Source organism: Cryptotermes secundus, unplaced genomic scaffold, assembly GCF_002891405.2.
Source record: "Cryptotermes secundus unplaced genomic scaffold, Csec_1.0 scaffold5, whole genome shotgun sequence".
NCBI lineage: Eukaryota > Metazoa > Arthropoda > Insecta > Blattodea > Kalotermitidae > Cryptotermes > Cryptotermes secundus.
In genome coordinates, this window is record NW_019724742.1 from 3,396,291 (window position 1) to 3,417,884 (window position 21,594).

A 21,594-nucleotide genomic window follows, 5' to 3' on the forward strand; every position below is an offset into this window, starting at 1 on the left:
ATTAAGGCAAATTTTCTCCGGAAAACAGCAACGATCCTGAAAATCATTCGTGAAGTGCCTAGTTCGACTCGAAATATCGACTGTTATAACCCATATTTTTCGTGGTTTTCCTTACTCCCTCCAGGCACACTCCGGGATAATAGGCCTACCTAAATTAATGTCACAGCGGCCTCCTTCCATGTTCTATCGAACTCACCATTCTTCCTTCGATCATTCGAATCTATATATAGCCTGTATTACGGACAACTTCGTTAAGTGAACTACAAAATAAAAAAAAAAGACGTGGAAGAACCGATAGTCTATCTTGTTTGATACAGCACGGACAACACAGAAAACGACGCGTCCATCAGTTTTATTGTTGCGTGTGTATTAGTTGCAGCGGTAACGGTTTATCGAGTCGTTGCCTAGCAGATAGTGGGGTACATATACAGACAGACACAGACTGATGAGATGGGATCAGGTGCCATGATATGCATATTAAGTTTCATAAAAATTGGTTCAGGCATTCAAAAGTAGAAAGTAGACAGCTAAACGAAAAAGCGAAACAGATGAACTGGCTACTCGGGAGAACATCAGCACTATCAACAGAAAGCAAACTCCTCCTATTCAAAGCAGTACTCAAATTCATATGGACCTATGGATTTCAGCTATGGGGGACAGCATTCAATTCCAACATCGAAACTCTCCAGCGCTTTCAATCCAAGACTCTCCGATCCATTCTGAACACACCTTGGTACATAAACACTCACAGGATCCATGAAGATCTACAAATGAACACAGTGCTCAGTGAAGTAAAAAGTGGAGTACCAAATACTTCAGCAAACCAGAAAACCACGCTAATGCAGTAGCAGTGAACCTACTGGACAACAGCAGAACTAGTCCTAACTCTGCCAGACACACCTGAATAAAACCCCAATACAAGGTAAAGTTGTCTGGGACCCATCCGGCCTCCTATCCAGTGGGTACCGGAGGCTCTTTCCCTAGGGTTAAAGCGGCAGGGGCGTGAAGCTGACCACTCAACTCCAACTTGAGCCGAGGTCAAGTAAACGTGGACCTATTTCCCCATATGCCTTCATGGCGTAATGCTTAATTACTTAAGCACAAGGACAACTTTGCCATCGCTATCGGGAATCGATCCCCGATCGCCTCCTCACTAATATCGCTGGGCTGTTTAACAGTTTCTAGGGTGTAATGTAGAAGTTTGATCCACTGCCATGTCTCAGAGGGAGACCTGTGCTTGAAGCGATGCGTACAGACATTTATATCCTGGCCTGTCAAGATTTCTATCTAAGTTGATTCAATTTAATTTAATAAGATAATAAACCATCCATTGTTTTGCCATAATTGCATCAGTTAATTATCTTGTTCTTAGCAGTGCATTTTATATCATTAGTTTAAATTCATATGTCGTAATCAATAGCAATTAAACATCGGAGGGCTTAACAGAAAGTGAATTCGTCTAAACATTTTTATAATTTGAGTTATGTTTTGCAGGGTCTCATTACATAACCAGTCAGTTAATGCAGTTAGTTGAAATGTAGGGAAGATTCAGATGTAATGATGAAGCATATGTTACGTTTGCTAACCGCTGACTTCTGAAGGGTTAGGTATAAAACTCCTGCTTTCAGAGTGGTCTGAAGCGCTAGTTTCTGTGTTGAAAGCCGTTGCCGATAGACGACTAGTAAAGACGGGGAGTCCTGATGAGTGTGCAACGGTGAAATATTAAATGTGCAAATGAGCGATAGTGCTGTATTTAAGTGCAATGAAGAAAGGTTTTAACCAAGGTGCCAATAAATCCAATAATCCGAACTGAACCCCGTTATTTTGTCACGCGTACCCTCCTACAATTTTCAGAAGATGTTTCAAAATTAAGATTATGAATTTTTTTCCCCGAGGCAGTATTTATGCTTATTATGATTCTCTGTATAAACGTGTGTTATTTTCTTAACGCTTTAAGTAGAGGGGTGCAATCTGTTTAAATTGTGGTTAAAAAGTTTAAAAGATCTCTTTATATGATTTTCAGAACACACTTTGTTACCTCTGTAACCCTTCAAAGCACAATGACGAGCTACCGCCCGTTTCAACAATCGAAATCTCTACACTCTCCACCACAATATTTTTTCGTGTTCCATTTGATTATCAGAATAAACAGTGGCTGTTTCCTGTAGTTTTAGCCGGCTGGTTTCTGTGATCGTAACACAGTGTGCTTCTTGTGGGTTGTATTATTTGTTGAGATTTTCTAGTTTCAGCTACTGCAAACTGAACTCGATATCAGGAGAGGCAGGGGTCGAGTGAAGGGACTAGCGCCAGTTTCCAGTAGCCCGCTGTCAGGCGTCAGACAGCGAAGTAATGTTTCCTCTGTCAGCTCGGAGTATGGACAGAGAAACAAAACTTCAGCAGTAATTTCTCATAACAGTAATATTAATGCAAACATTCTCTTTTTCTGCGCATGAATTATGAGATCCTTAACGCTATAATTCCGCGCTATGAAACTGTGACATGCACACGTCGTGTTTGAACCGTGATTGCAACCATTGCTTCGTTGCTCTTCACATATTAAGCCCTGTAAACTCACAGCTGCAGACGCGTAATTACTTGCACACGTGTTCAATACCGGGAACAGTCCGACCTAACAATTTTATCCTTTCTCCTTTATGCAGTACAGCTGACTTCCATGCAGATGTGAATTTTTCGTTTAAAATTCGGTAGGCAAAATTGGCGGTCCCGATGTCTAGTTACAGTTTACACAACTAACCCTTTCTGTCATGAGATATTGTACATTATAGTCCTTCAGGGAAACTCGGAAATCACGATTTTACTCAATATCTCGCCTTGTAACCCCTTCGGCTAAAGCGAAGATTATGATAACGACTGTACACATAGGTACCTCTCACTTGATATTGCTGCCATCTTCTGATACTGCTCGTAAGTACTACCAGTGATGTATATTCCTTCATGAAATATATAATCACTATCTTCCTATGGCTCTACAGCCCTCGTGGCCCTTGGCCGCTTTGTCAGTTCTTAATATATACAGAAGGGGGCACGCGGTAGCGTAGTTGGTTGAGGCATTATGCTACAAGCGGGAAGGTCGTGGGATCGAATCCCGATGAGATGATTTTTTTTTTTCAGTTTACCTAATCCTTCCAGCCGTACTATTGCCCTGGGGTCGACTGATCCTCTAACAGAAATGAGTACCAGGAATATTCCTAGGGGTTAAGGGCGGTCGGCGCGTAATGCTAATAATCTCAGCGATCTGTAAGCCAATTGTCTACAAAATGTAGCAGCCTCAACATCTCGCACCCCTATAGGCCTCCATCACCTGTTGCAGGGATACATTTACCTTTAATCTTTACACAGACAGTAGGGCTCCTCGGACGGGCGATCAGCCCTTCGCAAGGCCGCTACCTACACACAGGACAACACAAACACGGAATAAACGTACACAGACATCCATACCTCGAGTCGGATTCGAACCCACTATCCCAGTGTTCTAACGGACGAAGATTTGTACTCTTCGCCAAGTATAATTAGAACGATTAAGTTAAGGAGGATGAGATGGACAGGGAATGTGGCACGAATGTGGGAGAAGAGGAATGCATATAGGATATTGGTGGGGAAGCCAGAAGGAAAGAGACCACCAGGAAAACCTAGACGTAGTTGGGTTTACAATATTGAAATTGATACAGTGAGATGGTACGGACTCTGTCAGTCTCAGGATAGGTAATGAGCCTTGGGGTTCGATAAAATGTTTGGAAATTCTTAAGTAACTGCGCAACTTACGACTTCTCAAGAAGGGTTCAGCTCCGTGGAGTTACTATACTGTAGCCATCATGTTCTCACTGGATGCAACGCCGTACATCCTGGCCGCATGGACTTAAATCTGTACACACCTTTTTCTAGCAGAAGGAGAGGTTCTTGTGGTTCGGAAACCGAGTCCGGAGGCTGTGAGATGGCAAAGCCATCGCTGGATCACTTTCTCCTGGCCAGCAACCTGTGTGCTTTCAAGCCTTGTAGAACAAAACAAAAAAGAGCACCACCCAGCGGCCTGCAAAATGCAGTTTACGGGTAGAGAGGAAGTTTATACGAGGTGGGACCATTACAGAAATGAGGACATTTCGAAGTAATTCGAAGACAGAGCCAGTAACAGACAACATTAAACGTTACCAAGAAAACTGGAGGAGTCACGTGAGTGGAATGAACGCTGGAATATTCCTGAAAGCAATTTGACATGTCGACATCCGATTAAGGGTGAAATCAAAGATAGTAACCGCCTTTAAGGCCTGTTGTCAAGATGATGTCACATATTTCCGATGTGCTAACTGATGTTTTCTTGTTTTTTGCTTGTTTGTTTGTTTGTTGGATACTGTCGGTATAGCGACTAACTACGGGTCGAAAGACCGACAGGCCGGAGTTCGAGTCGCGGTAGGGCCAAGAATTTTCCCTTTTCGACGTCGTCCAGACCGGCTTTGGGGTCCACCCAACCTCCTATCCAATGGGTACCGGTGGCTCTTTTCGCCACGTGTAAAGCGTTCGGGGCGTGAAAATGGCCACTCAGCTCCAGCTAGTGCTGAAGTCCAGAAACAAGAAAATATACATGCACTCCCCCATACGTCTATATACTAATATACTGCATAATGCAAACAGTAAAGTTCAGTGTATCTTGTCTACTATGTGAGTACTATTAGTATTTTGATGTGGATATATGAAACGTACTGTCCTATATAAATTTCACAGTTTACTATTGGTAATTTATGCGAATTATTCACGGAAGATGGCATTAAACGTCAACCTCTAAGGATCATTCGATAATATGTAGGGCTGGAGCGGAATACTGGGGAACGCAAGGGAAGCTAATAGTACGAAAGCTTTTGAAGACATTTCCCGTTGAGTTCTCAACGGACGTTACACCAGTTCCCCTTGAAAGCATTAGAAATATTCCTGATTTTAAGAACATTCTGAAATGAAGCCATATTGCGAGAATTGTTAATAATAATATTGGGTATATGTCACGCGGCCGGTCACGGTAGCCGAGCGATCTAAGGCATGTACTGTCTTCGCTCGCTTGGAAACCGGGATCGTGTGTTCGAATCCCACTTAGGGCATGGATGTTTAATTTGTGTGTGCGTTTTTCTTTGTTTATGAGCAGGTAGAGGCCTAGCGACGAGCTGATCACCCGCCCAAGAAGTCCTACCGAATGTGTAAGAGCTAGAAAAATCGAAGTGAACGAAGAAGTTCATGGAGGTAGGCCTAGATCCACTGGGGCTGTAGTGCCAAGGGGGGAAAAAATGTCAGGCGACGAGTAACTTCACGCCTTATTTGATATAGCGAATTTATTGAACATTCGTTCCACTGTTATACAATTCACTATCTCAGTTTCTGTTCAACTACATCTTGGCGAATCCATTCAACTGTCTCCTGCGAAGGCTATATTTCAACTGGTCGTAACTCGTAACTGACTCAGTACTCACTACTGAATAGTGTTCGCTGCTCCTTATTTAGCCTCGTCACGGACAACACAGAAAACAGTTACGTGATAGCTTTCACTGTTGTGTGACGTCGTGTTTACCGATTGCCTAGCAACAGCCGCTAACGGGCTCCCCTGTTGCGTGACGTCGTGTTTACAAAGGCGTTGTTGGGCAACGCTGCCGAGAGTTGTTTATTGCTGCATAGCAACCGTGGTTTCCCCTGTTAGTTACCTCAGGGGGGGGTGTTTAACTAGCGTTGCGTCGTCCACGTCACACTGATAATTCAATTATTTGTTTATTTACGTGCTAAGCTCAACAATCAAGGGCCAATTAAATATTAAATTATTAATAAGAATAATAATTTAATGGAATCATTGTTCTAATTTCGTCGGTGCTATTCCCTTGCAGATGCTCGCGACCCTGCCATGAGGGAGAAGCGTTGCTGTAAAAGTCACGGTAAGTGCGCACTTCCTTAACGAGATAGACGTCTAGTGAAGCAGCCTTTGTGAACAGCCAGAACAAGAGATTCAGTAAAACTGCTATTTAGCAATGCAAACAGATGGGACATTGGAGGATTTCGGCGGCCGAAAGAGAGCGCTCTAGTGTTCATTTGACCCTAACATCTGGCAGCTGAGCCAGCGCCACACGCGGTGTCAACTTTTCTAATTAGGGGGGAAATCTGCAAGCAGCAACTGCGATAGAACACAACGTAATTGAAGCATCTTTCCTTCTAACTTCGGCTGTATTTCGCAGCATGTTTAGAGTGTTATAGATGTTAACGTTTGTTTAGCTTGGAATCAACTTAAAGTGATTAGACAAATGAAGTGTGTTCTGACATATTGCCTCTTCCGATTGGAGATTTTAAATTGTGGTTTTCTGAAATAGTGGGACATACAGTCTTGTACATAGTTGTCAGAATGTGAGAGAAACACTGAAGATGGAATCTGCGGATTTTTAAGGGCTGCTGGTTTCTTCCCGAAAGACCACATTCTTAATTTTTACCCCCGTAACAAAATTGAAACTCCAGCAATAGCGTATAAGTAACCTGTGTACCTTTCGCGTGCAGTGCTATCGAATATTAGTCTAAAATCAATACAGTACTTTTTACAGCATCATCAGCAGCACAGAGAAATGGTTATGCAACGTATGCTTTCCATGTAGTTTATGCTATAAACAAAATAAAAATCAAACTCCGTGGTTTTAGTCCGCAAGCGAACTATATCGACCGAGCGACCGCCGCTTGTCAGCGAAGTTAGTACCAACTTTAGCGAGTAGAGGGTGTCGCGTGGTCAGTGCAACGAATATCCCCACGGTCGTTAATTTCGGCTTTCTAGACCGGAGCCGCTATTTCCCAGAAATAGCTCCTCAGTTATCCTCACGAGGCTGAGTGGACCCCGTTCCAGACCCACTACTTCTCAGAAAATCTGATCGCGCCGGGAATCGAAACCCGTTACCTCTAGAACTGTAGGCAGGAACTCTGACCCCTAGACCACAAAGGTGGTCGTTGTGTATGCTACAAAGTTAATTAATTTAATTTTCGACAGGTCATTCAGTACGGCTTCATCCTCCTTTAAACACGATTAAAATAGTTTTCCAGGGAAGAAGGGAAGTGTGCATAAGTAGAGTTCCTTTGTTTCGCATCTTAATAATCAGAACCAAAATGCTTACAGAGTATAGCGGTTCTCTTTATTTGCGCCTGCGCAGAAGAGGTCAGTTGGTCTCCTGAATCGAATTCGTATCACTATTAAACGTTCGCTGAAGAAATTAATTAGCTAAATCCAATGCAACCAATGAAGATGAATCCGGTCCTTGAAACAGCGAAAGGCAGAAAGAATAAGGGAAGATAGCAAGAAAACAAAGAAATAAATGAAAGAATTAGAAGCAAAAGGGGAAAAAGGAAGAGTTTAAACAATACTTCGTAGCTTCTTTATACTTGACGGTGGTGAACACGACATACTGACCTCCCGAAACGGAGGCGAGCTAGGCTCCATCTACTCCTCTCTTGCGTCGGCATCGCAAAGGAACAGGAATCCCGTGAAATTATATTTAAATTTCCCACCGGCCCCTGAATGGGGCATTATGCTACAAGCCGGAAGCTCGCGTGTTCGATCCCAAATGAGTTCCTTCGAATTTTCAATCGAGCTTTTATTTTAGGAGACATCCATATCAGTTGAAGAAAGCAGTCTTCTGGGATTTGACATTTGGGATTTTGACGTTTCGGAGGAACGTCGGTTAACACCACATATATACGGTGCCAAATCCCAGAAGACTGCTTTCTTCATAGTCACCGCCGTGAAAGCCTCAAATCTTACATCCATATCAGTTTTTATAGCTGTGGCTCTGCAGCCCCTTTGTTAGACCTTGGCCGCCTTTTCAGTTTATTAACCTTTTACACAGTCTGTAGGACTCCTTGGACGGGGGACGGGGATCAGCCCATCGCAAAGCCGATACCTGCACACAGGACACCACAAACACAGAATAAACTCACACAGTCATCCATGCATTGAGGGGGTTGGAACCCACGATCTCAGCGTTCGAGCGAGCAAAGGCCGCGCGGCAACTGGTCGGCACAAGCCAGTGGTCAGCATGTAATAGTTCAGGCGGTTCTGCAGTCTCTGTTATGTCTGAGAAGAGGCAGAATCAACAAGTGTTGAAGAGAGGGGGCATGTTCTCAGAGCCTTCCATGGCCTTCAAGAGATGTACATCGCAGATTTATTGGTTCGTCCGTTAGTGACGCCAACCCGAAGGGTGGGGAAACTTATTCCAATAACCTTCTCTAAATAAAAAGTGAACCGATGTTTTGTATCATCCCCCTCACCAAAGATTTTATAAATAAAATGGAACTTTACAGCACTTTCCGTATGGATGTTGGGTGGCAGTATACCTATTTCTTTAAGCCCTTGTGAAACCCTAGAAAAACCTATGCGCCCTTGTGAATGAAAGATGTGATTTAAGTCATAAAAATAACTCCGGGGAGGGTCCCTCCCTTATATGATCCAAGCAAGCCTCTTATTTCCACCCCCTGCAGGTTTGAGGGACGCTGGTGGTTTTTTAATAGGAAGCTTCTAAAAAAGATAGGACTAGAGGAAGTTTAATGTATGTGTGACCCAAGTGATCTCATCATGAATTCTTTTGTATTTGTTTCGTCCCTTGTGCAGTCTCTCGTGGAGAAGTTTATATGCAGGCAGTTTGCAAATCACGAGGCACTGTGCTACAAGCCAGAAGGTCGCGGGTTCGATTCCCGATGAGGTCATTGGATTTTTCAGTTGACTTATATCTTCCATCCGCACTATGGTCCTAGGGTCGACTCAGTCTCTAACAGAAATGAGTACCAGTAATCTTCCTGGGGGGTAAAGGCGGCCGGCGCCTAAGGCTGACTTCATCGCCATCTGTAAGCCGATTGTCTAGAAAATATGGGAGCTTCGACGTCTGACAATCTTACGTGTATGTGTCTCCACGGCCTGTTACAGGAATATCTTTACTTCTTTTACCTGTACGCTCTCAATAAACATAACATCACTCTTTTTGCTTAATCCTACTGAGATTATTTGATTAACAAGGATTAAGTTTTAGTCCAGTTCTATTATTCGCCTTTGTCTCTCATCTGTTACGTACATTTGCAATATGCCGCTCTGTTAGCGGACAATTAAATAAAGGAATTGAATTGCATTTGGCGAGTTACTTAGCCGACGGCCCGTTACCATCTTCACAAAAACCATTTGCTTGGAAACCTGTCGGGTGTCAGTACAGTCCAGAAGTTCATACTCAGTTTCTGCAACTTCTGTCTCTGTGTTAACCTCATATGTCCCAAGCGGTCTCCTGCCTCACCCACAGGTTTTCTGAATCATTTCTTATGCATGTCTCCCATTCGTGCTACAAGCCCGGCATGTCCTCACATTACTAGATAACTTTATGACTATGAGTGCGAATTGTTGAGCTCCTCATTGTGTACAGCGTGCCCGTAAATGATTGATACATTTTCGGGTATAAATTACGGGGCAACTACGAAGCATACCCACATATAAGCGGTCTCAGCGGAAAGTCAAATTTTCAGAGATTTCAATATGGGCGGTATGTCTCCACATTACCTATCTTTACCGCCAGGCCCCCCGTAATTTCCAGAAATGGCGTCTCTCACAGAGATGAGACATACGAGGGTAAATCGAAAAGTCTTTGCCCCTATTTTTTTCAGCCACAATAATACACATACAGGTAAATCAAAATACAGACAATGTTCTAAGTACATTTGACTATTTTGCACATAGTCACCACCCCGGTTGTGGCATTTGTACCATCGCACCACTAGTTTGGAGATGCCGCGGTTGTAGAATTCGGCCGGTTGAGCCCGGAACCACCGCCGGACAGCGAATTTCGTGTCGTCATCGGAAATGAACCTCTGGCCTGCCCGGAACTTCTTCAGTGGACCGAACACGTGGTAATCACTGGGGCGAGGTCTGGACTATACAGTGCATGCTCCATAATCTCCAATCCGAATGGCTGCAGTCGGGCGGCGGTCCCGTTTGCCACATGAGGCGTGGCGTTGTCATGGAGAAGAACCGCATCGTCCACGAGGTCCCCGGGCGCGACTGCAGTCATTTCCGGCGAAGACGCGAAATCCGCTGTCCGGCGGTGGTTAAGCGCTCAACCGGCCGAATTCTACAACAGCGGCAACTCGTGATGGGACAAATGCCAGAACCGGGGTGGTGACTATGTGGAAAAATAGTCAAATGTACTTAGAACATTGTCTGTATTTTGATTTACCTCTATGTTTTTATTGTGGCTGAAAAATAGGGGCAATAACTTTTCGATTTGCCTTCGTACAAAATACAAGAGACTTACATTTGGCGGCGGTCAAGCTTGAAGTGGTAATGATAAGGAGGCTCGGTGACCGTGTTGTTGGTGGTAGTAGTAGTGGCATGTACTGTCTTCGCTCGCTTGGAAACCGGATCGTTGGTTCGAATTCCACTCAGGGCGTGGATGTTTAGTTTGTGTGTGTGCGTTTTTCTGTGTTTGTATACATGTAGAGGCCTTGCGACGAGCTGATCACTCGCCCAAGGAGTCCTACCGAATGTGTAAGATCTAAAAAACCCGAAGTGAACGGAGAAGTTCATTTGAGGTAGGCCTAGGCCCACTGGGGCTGTAGTGCCAAGGAAGGAAAAAAGTAATAGTAGTAGGTTTTTACCTGAAAGCTAAGACAGATAGACTGCAGTCTCCGAAAGTCCTGTTTTCAGTAAAAAAACATGACGATGGATAATGACTTTGAATTGGATGATTATTTTTTAAGTCTGATCTTTCCATCCGAGGGTGCGTTCAGATGACAACGAACGATGAATCTGTTTGTATGTGGGAGCAATAGCGAATTGACAGAAAATATTATTCGACTTGGGTATTTTTGAGATATTCGCGCCGTCTGTATATGTCTTGCCTTATACTCAGATTACGTTGGCACAAGCTCCTCCGAAACATCGGAACTTCTTTTAGATGTCCACGGCGATATAATTGAGAGCACTGTGTCTTCGACACTTAACCGGAAGCTTGTAACGACGCTTTGTTAAATTGGTTACAAAGTCAAGTTCCTCAGGACTACTTCCGGTAGCGCTTACTGCATTGTGACCACTGCACAATTACAGCCGAGAGCTTGTTAGTGTATCCTTGACACCTGCACTAATTGAATTAGTAGAACACGACAGAGATGGTAACACGTTGTAGTGCCTCTTACATTACACTGTGCATGTGTCCTCCACGGTTCCGACATCACGGTCATCTTCTGAGTGGCCTTCCCTCCATCTGCATGTTTGTGACGTGGGTTACACTTCCGTCTGTGTGACAGAAAAGTAAATTGTGCAGATATTACCGTGACACTTTTCGGGGGGGAATGCAGCCTCCATCCTCAGGTTCCGAACTCTACTGCGTCACATCCCCTAGAAAAGAGTAAATGTAATCCGAACCGTCTATAAGAACGTGAAGCCCCACACTTATTTATGTTACCGCTCATAAGTAAACGTTTAGCTCTGCGCATGCGCACCCGGTTTTTTACTTTTTCGTAATTTGGTAGGTTTACATTTATTTTTTCTCATAATTTAATTTCCGCCGTTTGGGGGTTTATTACTATTTTGTCCACTTCCGTGATTACATTTCGCAACTTGAATGAATTTGTACGAAATTCCAACGTCGTTTCTCTCCTTAATCTTCATTTTGAGCTGAGTTTATTGCTTCGCACATTCACGGGTAGCGATCTATTTTATTTGACAGGGAGCACATCACATTTAAGGGGCACTATGCTACCAGCCGGAAGGTCGCGGGTTCAATTTCCGATGAGGTTATTGGACTTTGAAATTGACCTAATCCTTCCAGCCGCACTATGGCTCTGGGGTCCACTCAGCGTCTAACAGAAATGAGTAGCAGGAATCTTCTTGGGGGTAAAGGGTGGCTGACGCGTAAGGCTGACAACCTCACAGCTATCTGTGAGCCGATTTTATAGACAATGTGGGAGACTCGAGGTCTCACAACCCTATGGGCCTCCACGGCCTGTTACAGGGATAGATTTAGCCTTGTTAAGATATGTCGGGTTTTATTTCATTTTTATTGGTATTTCCACATCAAAATGCTCGCCGAGTTTTCAGGAGAGAAAATGCCGCAAGTTACAAGTTCCGCCGCGGTACGTTTATGCCACAGAATGTGAAGCAGTTGCCTTCAGTGCGTATACGTGTGTCACTGCCCTTCGTTCATACCAGACAGGAAGTGACGCTGTTGTTGACGATTGTCCTGCTGTACTGGTTGGTACTTCTGTACCGTTCTTATTCTAACCTGGGTTTGGACCTCGGCGAAGTACCGAAATTGTTGGATACGAACAAGATCGCAGCTGTTTCCTTGCCTTCCTAATTATTAGCTATTTAAATCAGAACGGTTTTTGTATTTACCGCTGCCTGCAAGTAACTGTTATCCCTGCAGTTTGTATCTGAGCGTTTCGCATTGTTTTCAGAATAAAGATCGATTAATTCCCTAAACATCATTAACCGATCTGATTTTGTTATGGAGATGCACTGTTTTTGTGAGGTGTGGATTGAATTCTTACACGTTATTCTGACGAACTCCATACTTCAAACTATTAAATGCTACATGCAGTTGGGAAAGTATCGATTAATGAACAAACAGGGTTATGAGTTTTAAGTCACTTGCTACAGGCCGGAATATCATAGTTTCCTTCTCGTGAGCAACGAGATTCTTTCACCGCACTACGAACTGCAGACCTTCGTCTTCTCCAGTCACTACCCAGATCTTTCGGCGGCACTAAGTAGGCCGGAACGTGAACCTATTCTGAACTCGCCCAGTAGCGTTCCTCTGGACCTATATATTGATATTGTAATTTGAAGCAATGTATATGGATATATGATTACTTTTTTATGCTACGGAATCAGCCGCTCGTTGCCAGGATTATGGTTGCTTGCCTTGTCGGTATCACGACACGTAACAGAGAAATCTTTGAGGAAGGAATAGAATTCAGATGCTGTGTCCATTGTGCGTTGTATTTTGTCACATGTATGAGTGTGGCTGTAGGCGGGGTTTGGATTGGTAATTTGATTTACTGACCACTTACAGAACGTAACCATAAGTAACTATAGCGCTATCGTTTATTCACATACTCAACAGTTCAGTACAGCACTCAGTCTGCTATGTCTTCACCAGTGGACGCTCCGGGCTCACGTCCCCGCAGGCTGACGGCCACCTCACACCAACCTCCTACTCTAGCTGGCCCTCGTTATATAGCCTCGGCACGGATCGCATAGAAAGCAATTGTCCCAACAGCTCTTCTCTTGCTGATTATGTCTTTTAGCAGCCATTGCCTAGCAGCGGCCATTATTGACAGAGCTATTACTTAGCAAACGGCTGTTGCATATCTACTTCTTTCGCTGTTGCTGCTTAGCAACGGGTCTACATACCACAACAAATTTCGGGAGCCGGGACTGCTCAGTCGGTATAGCGACAGGCTGGACGGCCGTGTCCGATGAGAAATGATTTTGGTCGCAAAATTTTAGCTCAGAAATCGGAAGAATTAAACTGAATGAACTGCTTATTCCTAGCATTGTCAAAGGAAATGAAATGTAACCGTGTAATGAGAAAAACGAATTTAATTCAACACTAGCTGTTCGCCACATCAGCCTTAGCTACCTTTTTTGTTTATTTATTTGTGGCTTAGTTAACTGCCCCTTCACTAGCTGAACTACATAATTTCAGACGGATGGGAGATCAATGATAAACGAAGTTGTCCTAGCCTAGAATAGCTGATTTCGCGACCGGGATTCGAAAGCAGCACCTCACGACTGCCATTCAAGAGCTTTGCCAGTAGACCAACCGACAGCCACCATGTGAATTTCTGTTTCAGTTTCCTATAAATTGCTGATGGCCTTCGCCAGCACAGCCAGTCATTTTTCCGGGCCCCACGATTCCCTTGAGAATATTTTTCTGATACCTGTGACTGAGTCGCCAGACTGCTAGGGCTTCGTATAGTTCACAGCGAATTTAATGAAGCGTTCGGACGGTCTCTGTTCGGTCGCTGTATGAGGCGGAAAATTGACAGAACGCCGAGGAGGCCACCCCATTTATGAACACGTAAATGGTCTTGGAACGCACACAGATTTTGGTTATTGGTATAAGTGGGGCCGAAACCAAGAACGAATTTGCTGGCGAGGACCAGCAGCGATATGTATGCTATGAAAGGAGGAAGTGTGAGTATTCTGGGAGGTCATACGATCGGTCATTGTAAGCAGAAAGTGTACATGTACATGTGTCCTGTTCCGAACGGTTTCCGAGATAGAGCTATTTCACTGTACAGTTCCAGAACTGTTGATAAGAAAGGATACTGCGTACTGTTTCTAATACCGGTATTTATTGTTCGAGTGACAAAGTTGGTACAGTTTTTTTTTTCATTGGCGCTACAGCCCTCATTTGGGCCTAGTCCTACATCCATGAAACTCTCCTTTTCACTTCGGTTTTACTAGATCTTAGACATACGGTAGGACTCCTTGGGCGGGTGATCAGCTCGTCGCAAGGCCTCTACCTGTACACAAACACTGAATAACGCACACAAACATCCATTCCCTAAGTGGGCTTCGAACCCACGATCCCGGCTTCCGAGCGAGCGAAGACAGTGCATGCCTTCGATTGCTCGGCTACCGTGACCGGCCTTGGTACAGTTTACCTAGTATAATACATTTTCAAAAATTCCACCATCAACATCAGCGCACTTTGGAACTCGTGTGAGGACATGTCGTGTTGCCCGTCTGTACGGTGGAATAGCCCTATCTCGGAAACCGTTCGGAATAGGACACATGTACATATACACTTTTTTGCTTAGAGTGACCGATACTGTGACGTCCCAGAATGTTGGCCTTTCCTCCTGGGGCCCCCTGTACGCCAGACTCGGGCACATGGCCCAGTCAAAGCTACGAGCTGGACAACAAAGGAATCAGAATTCGATTGTCGTGTCGGGCAAAATGCTTTTCACGTTTCCGTGGCGTCCAGACCGGATGCGGGGCCATTACACTCTCTTGCCGCGTTGTTTCCTCGGGGATAAAACGGAAGGAACGTGAATCTGACCTTGTCTCCATCTAGTCCTACAGTTAAGTATGGTGGAGCCATACCTCCACTCATCCATACAATGTTTTGCCTTGGTGTTTAATTAATTAAGTAAATATGAAACTTAACCTTATACAGACGGCTTGGTGATGTTCCACTCTTGCCCCCAAACCAGCACGTGGGGTGGGAACTCTCTGCCGGACTGTTGGATGACCTTGACTCTTGACCGCCTGCCTACTTGTTGATTATAGTTTTTACCACAGAATATGCCCTGCCTCTTCGTTCTGATGCACTGCGAAGAGAGAGAGAGAGAGACCCTGAACTGGAAGCTCAGTATCAAGTAAATGAACGCGCAGGTCCAGGATGCTGTTCTAACGAATTGGTTTGCTAGAAACAAGAATCACGCTAAATCCAGCATCAGTATGTGTTTACCTACTTAAATGGTTATTCACTGTCCCACAGTAATGCCCGTTGAAAATTCTTCAGAAAGTGACCGTTTTTGCAGCACGCTTTCATTATTTCCCAGCAACTACGTAGCATCCAGAGTCGCACCACATTGACCGTATTTTTCGCTGAGATTATTTGCATTTTCCCTGGAGGTAAAGGGGTCAAGGCCGAAAGTTGTCCACTCACCTCCGCCTAGTGACGAAGTCAAGAAAACATGGATCCATACATGCACTTCCCACGCTGTCACATTTTCTAGACAAACTGCTCGTAGATGGTGAGGCTGTCGGCCTTACGCGCCAGCCAGCCGCCCTATATCCTCAGGAAGATTCATGGTACTCAATTCTGTTAGAGGCTGAGTCGACCCTAGGGCCATAAGGCTGCTGGAAAGATTAGGTCGATTGGAAAATCCAGTCATCTCATCGGGATTCGAGCCCGCGACCTTACGGTTTGTAGCATAGTGCCTCAACCAACTACACTACAGCGTGCCCCATAAATATGACTACAATGCAGATAAAATGCAGTTTCTTTTTGATGTCAATGCAGGAGGTGTTTGCTTCAAACGGTTATCGACGTATTGTTTTGCGGGGGGTGGGGATCGAAGGAACGATGCCGTCAGTAGTGAACATCGGGCGGAAGACGCGTCCCAGAGGCTTACAGGTACTTACCTTACGCCGTACCGCTACGAGGGGCTGTGTGCCCACATTATCCACCTGAGTTCAGATGCTACAACGGGCGCTGTGCAGTTGCAGCCCGTCCGGTGTTCATGTCACCTGTATATTCACAAAAACAAAAGAATCCAATTTTCGGCCTCATTCCCAAGCATCTTTGTCACTGCTTTGCGGATGCGCCAGATATGGCTGAATAAACGCAAGTGTACACTCAGATAAATGCTAGTTTTCCCATCTAGGGCGTCTGAACTGGAAGCTGCTTTGTCGCCATTAGGAAACATACCCCGTTTTATGATCCGGAATATTTTTTCCTTAACCGGTTCAGTTCCCAGAAATGTAATTATTCCGAGGCGAACATAAATTATGTGCATCAGTAAGCATACGGCTTGTTTTAATTGCAGAGAGAATGGTTGCACTACAGGCAAGCGGGTTTACAGATCTCTGATTCCTGCACGACTTGCGAGGAGAATACGAGCCATATGCAAGTTGAGGACAGGCTGACAAATATTCGCACGGGAAAGGTGAGGGAACTCGAGGACAGTGCTGTACTTGAGATTAACAAAACAGCCATATCATGATGGCGTGTTGGGATACGTATAGCTCCACGAATTCATTACCTGTGCACTAAGTGGAGGTGAATGCTATCCTTTATTTTCCGGATGTTTTGCACCCAGAGAAAGAGTATTGTGGTATTTAGACCCGTTACTAGTCAACGAATGCGAAATAAGTAGCTATACAACAACCGTTACTAGATATTGGCCCCAAGAGACACGCACGCAACGATAGAAGAACGTTGGAAGCTGTGTTTTCTGTGCAGTCCGCGCCAAGGCTATATAACTAGGAGCAGCTGCGATTATGAGATTGTGCCGTCTTGAGACGGCAGTGAGAAGAGTAGGAGGAGGTTGGTGTGAGATGCTTGCCAGCCTGGGAGTTAGTTGGAGCAATGAGTGAGTTGTAGGTGAGTGGCCGACCAGTCAGAGAGGATGTTACATAAGGATTATAACTGCAAGTGTTCAGTTGGAAAAATAAAATTACTGGTCGTGAGTATCAAAGGGCTTTTCGCCAAGACTGAGGTTTCTTGTGTAAATATGAGTGAGGTTAGACACACTTGCAGACAAGTTGCAGTGGCCTCTGGCGAGATTCGTCTGAAGCAGGCGTGAGCAAACTGCGGTCCAGATAATGTTCACATACCTGACGGCTGCATAGTCAGTATCGTGCATGAATTTTATCCAGGACCTGAGTAACGTTCATTAGCCTGGTTCAGAAAGAATCTATTAATTAACGTTAGCTTTCTTGTTTCGAACCTAATATAGGACACCCACCTGCATACTACAATGCCAAAGCACATTATGCTGCACCTCGGAATTGAGCACCATTCTCTCATTACTCTGTTTCCGTAACTGTACAAAGCTTGAAGCGTAAAGTCTGGCTGCCTTTAACACAATAACAAGGATAAGCCGTCGCAGAGACAGTCGTTCATGGAGCTGAGATCTTCTTGAGAAGCCGCCAGTTGTGCAGCTACTCAAGAACTCCTCAGCATTTTATTGACCCCGCAGGTTCACTACCGTGCCCACAAGAGCCCTCCACTGGTCCCTTTCCTGAGCCAGATCAATCCAATCCTTACCACCCTATCCTCTCTCTCTAAGATCCATTTTAATACTGTCCACTCACCTACCTCCTGGTCCTCCTAATGGTCTCTTTCCTTCTGGCTTTCCCACCAAAGTCCTATATACATTTTTCTTCTCCATTCATGCTACATAACCGGCTCACAAGATTTATATAATAATTTAATTACTTACTCCCACAGCACGTTTCAAAAATTTCCGAGAAATTCAATTCCTCTGGAAATGTTGCAATTCAGAAAACTCAGCAGTATCGAATTCAAAATTCTCGAAATCACTGAAGGAGTTCTAAACGAATTTGCGATTATCACGACTGTCACCGAGAAGGGTACTGTTTTGTTTGATGTGGCGCCGTGTAGTCTGGCAGTAAGAAACAATCATCAAGTAGAGAGCTACTTACTGACCTAGACGGCGTCATGCCCCAGATGATACCAATCTGCACATAATGCTAAGGTCACAAATTAATTCGCATACAAGAATATGGCTCCGAGAGCTACGGTGTGGGTATTCGACCCCGCCTCCACATTCTATGTTGAATTTTCTAAAATGCATTATACTAGTAAGTACCAATTCTGTCACTTGAACAATAAATACCTGTGTTAAAAAGAGTACGTAATCTTTCTTCTCAACAATCCTGGAACTGTACAGTGAAATAGCTGTATCTCGGAAACCGTTCGGAACAGGACACATGTACACATACATTTCTTTGCTTGGTATGGCCGATACTGTGACTTCCGAGAATATTTGCATTTCCTCCTGGGACACTGTAGACCTACCGAAATTATATGAATTTTAAAGACACTCCTAATGTTCCAGGCTGCATTGATACAAATGTTTCCGGTCAGCTAAAGTTTGGAATTCTGCGGAATTTTGAAACATATTTTTTTAATAATATAGAGTGTCCGCATGAAAATTATCCAAAATAAAATAATTATATATGAGAAAACTTTTATTATACACATTTATGGGTTACACCACTACAAAGGGAAAATGTCAAAGTTTTTTCTGTGTATATAACTTTCTCAATAAATTTCAACGTGGGCTCCCTTGGTGGCACGACAGATATCCAGACGATCCAGCATGTTTGGTGTTACCGTAGCCACCGCGTCCCTTATGCGGGCTTTCAGGTGTTGTAGGTTGTTGCTCTTAACCCGGTAGACAATTTTCTTCACATAACCCCACAAAAAAAATTCAATGGGGTTAAATCTGGCGACCTAGGAGGCCAAGCGATTGGTCCACTTCTGCCGATCTATCTCCCAGCCATCACTCTGTCCAGGCGATTCCTAACATGGTGGCAGAAATGTGGCGGCGCATGCGCGTAAGCCTGGCATGGAAAAAAAATAAACTTACAGGGTTTTCCTTTCCAATGACATAAACCGGTTACCTGTAAGACAATTACTTTCCGAGATATATATTTTTTATTTTGGATACCTTTCATCCGGACACCCGATATAACTGTTCGTTCCCTCTCCCGCGTTTCAGTCCATCCTCGGTTCCTTCTTGCGTAATGCTCACAGTTATGCGAATATTGCATTGGTATTCTGCACGCATCCGCGGCACGCAATGTAAACAAGAGGAGGGCGAATATTCAGCATGGGTTGTAACAGCAGCGCTTCAGAGGAACGCGCCGTCGAAGTGACCGCATATTCGTCTTAAATTTTTGTATCCACTACACGGCAGCATACTCTCACTAACAGAGCACTTGTAAGTCCTCAAGTGACGACAATGCCTTTTGGAGTATTCATGATATCTGCAAAGAACTTTACATGCAGAAAATACGGTTAACCTAATGAAATATGGAGACACATGAAGCGACAGGTGCCGTAATGCTGACAGCCCGTAACGCCGAAACATGCAGTGAGTTTTTTAATAAGTGCTAGTCGCCTACAAAAGTGCTGTGGATTGATATTTATACAAAATTTTGTAAATTAGAATATAGAAAATTGTTTGGTGCTTGCTACCTAACAACGGAGGACCCACTGTTGACTATGTAACCTCGAGAATGTGTTTACCGAACGTTGTCTAGCAGTGGTATATTCCCTCTTTCAGGCGGTGCTTACCGAACCGTTGCCTATCAATGGTCATATTCCTCACAATATATAAAGTCCTAGTACATCCTGCTATTGTAAGAATCACGAATTGTTTGAACCTCGACGGTCGTATGAATAAATTTTATCCGTGTGACCGACCAGGTTTGGTAAAATATTGTTTCAGACTCTGTAATTTCTGCCCCTGAGTCCGGAGTGGCATTGTCATCACGTTTCTGAACATTTTTTTGTATGGATTTTGTCCTGCCTAAAAATTAAAGTCAAATTTTCAACACTGGGGTCAAGCTTTGCGTAATGAAAATTAAATTATTGCATTTTAATATTGGGGAAAAAAATATACAAAATGCAAGATGCAAGAAGTTCTAAATAAACACATAAAAATCGACTACTATAATTATAGTAATAATTNNATCTTTTTTGCTGTTCTCAGACAGAATGCCCATCATTGCTGCCCTTAGGTCCTCGTACTGTTTGCAGTCCCAGAAGATACGTTCCTCCATTTGCAGCCCGTCACCACATTCGGCCTTCGATTGCGGGCTCAGTGCTAATTTCATCAACTTTTAATATAGGAGAGCTCACTGCCGCCGGTCACGGTAGCCGAGCGGTCGAAGGCATGTACCGTCTTCGCTCGCTTGGAAACCGGGATCGTGGGGTCGAATCCCACGCAGGACATGGATATTTAGTTTGTGTGGGTGCGTTTTTCTGTGTTTGTGTACATGTAGAGGCCTTGCGACGACCTGATCACCCGCCCAAGGAGTCCTACCGAATGTGTAAGATCTAGAAAAACCGAAGTGAACGGAGAAGTTCATGGAGGTAGGCCTAGGCCCACTGGGGCTGTAGTGCCAAGGGATGGAAAAAGAAGAGCTCACTGCCATCTGTAAGCCTCGACATGTCGCAAACCTATGGGTCTCCACGGCCTGTTACAGAAATAGCTTTACCTTCTCTTAAAGCATGTATTTAAACAGATAGTAGCGGTTTACCTACTCACGAAGTACACTAGTATATTAACTGATGATGGGCACAGTTCTGTTCGACTTGGTATTGTGAGTGCATGAGCACCAGAGCGCCTGTGATTTAGGAAGGTTTACTGATGATGCAAGTGAGGCGTTTGCAGATGATAATGTCTTGTGATTCACGGGCTGTACGTGTATAAAGGGCGACACGTTACTTTATTCACTGAGAAGATGCGACGAGATGCGCACATACAAATAACTAATTTGGCTTCTTGCTGAGGCCCCGCGCTTCAGTCCATACAATTACACTCAATGAAGCGTTTTATACTCTTCTCAGACAGACAAAAAGTTATCCTGAATTGCCCAAGCTGTCGTGATTTATAACAGGGCATTAGAAGTATACGCGGTGTAAGCAGTAAGAAAGGTGTTGCTTAGTGATGCGGCAGTGTGATTCATTTTGAAGTTACTGTAATGCGCTAATACAAAACTCGTACTGACTGACTGACGCAGTTGTTCAGTAAGTCCTCAGCACGAGGGCTCTGTTCAGCAGGTTATAGCTGCTGAACTAGTTAATAAATTACACACTTTGTGTGGAAACCGAAAGTTCATTACCGTGTTTCAGAAGAGCTTGTCACTAAACTCCATTGTGAGCCAGATGAATCCAGTCTACACCCTGACACGATACATAAGACCCATTTTAATATTATTCTTCCGTCTATACCGAGGTTTTCAAAATGATGCTTTCTCACTGGGTTTCTTGACTAAACTCTTTACTTTTTCATATATGTCATTCATGTTACACGTCCCACCTC

General features: G+C 44.2%; 1 protein-coding gene across 1 annotated transcript in view; it reads left to right on the forward strand.

Moving 5' to 3' along the window:
- LOC111862734 (POU domain, class 2, transcription factor 2) overlaps positions 1-21,594 on the forward strand; it is a 201,733-nt gene that overhangs the window by 20,121 nt on the left and 160,018 nt on the right. Inside the window, exon 2 of the mRNA XM_023848368.2 lies at positions 5,877-5,924. Within this exon, the coding sequence (XP_023704136.2) occupies positions 5,877-5,924 (48 nt within the window). The remainder of the gene's footprint in view (positions 1-5,876; positions 5,925-21,594) is intronic.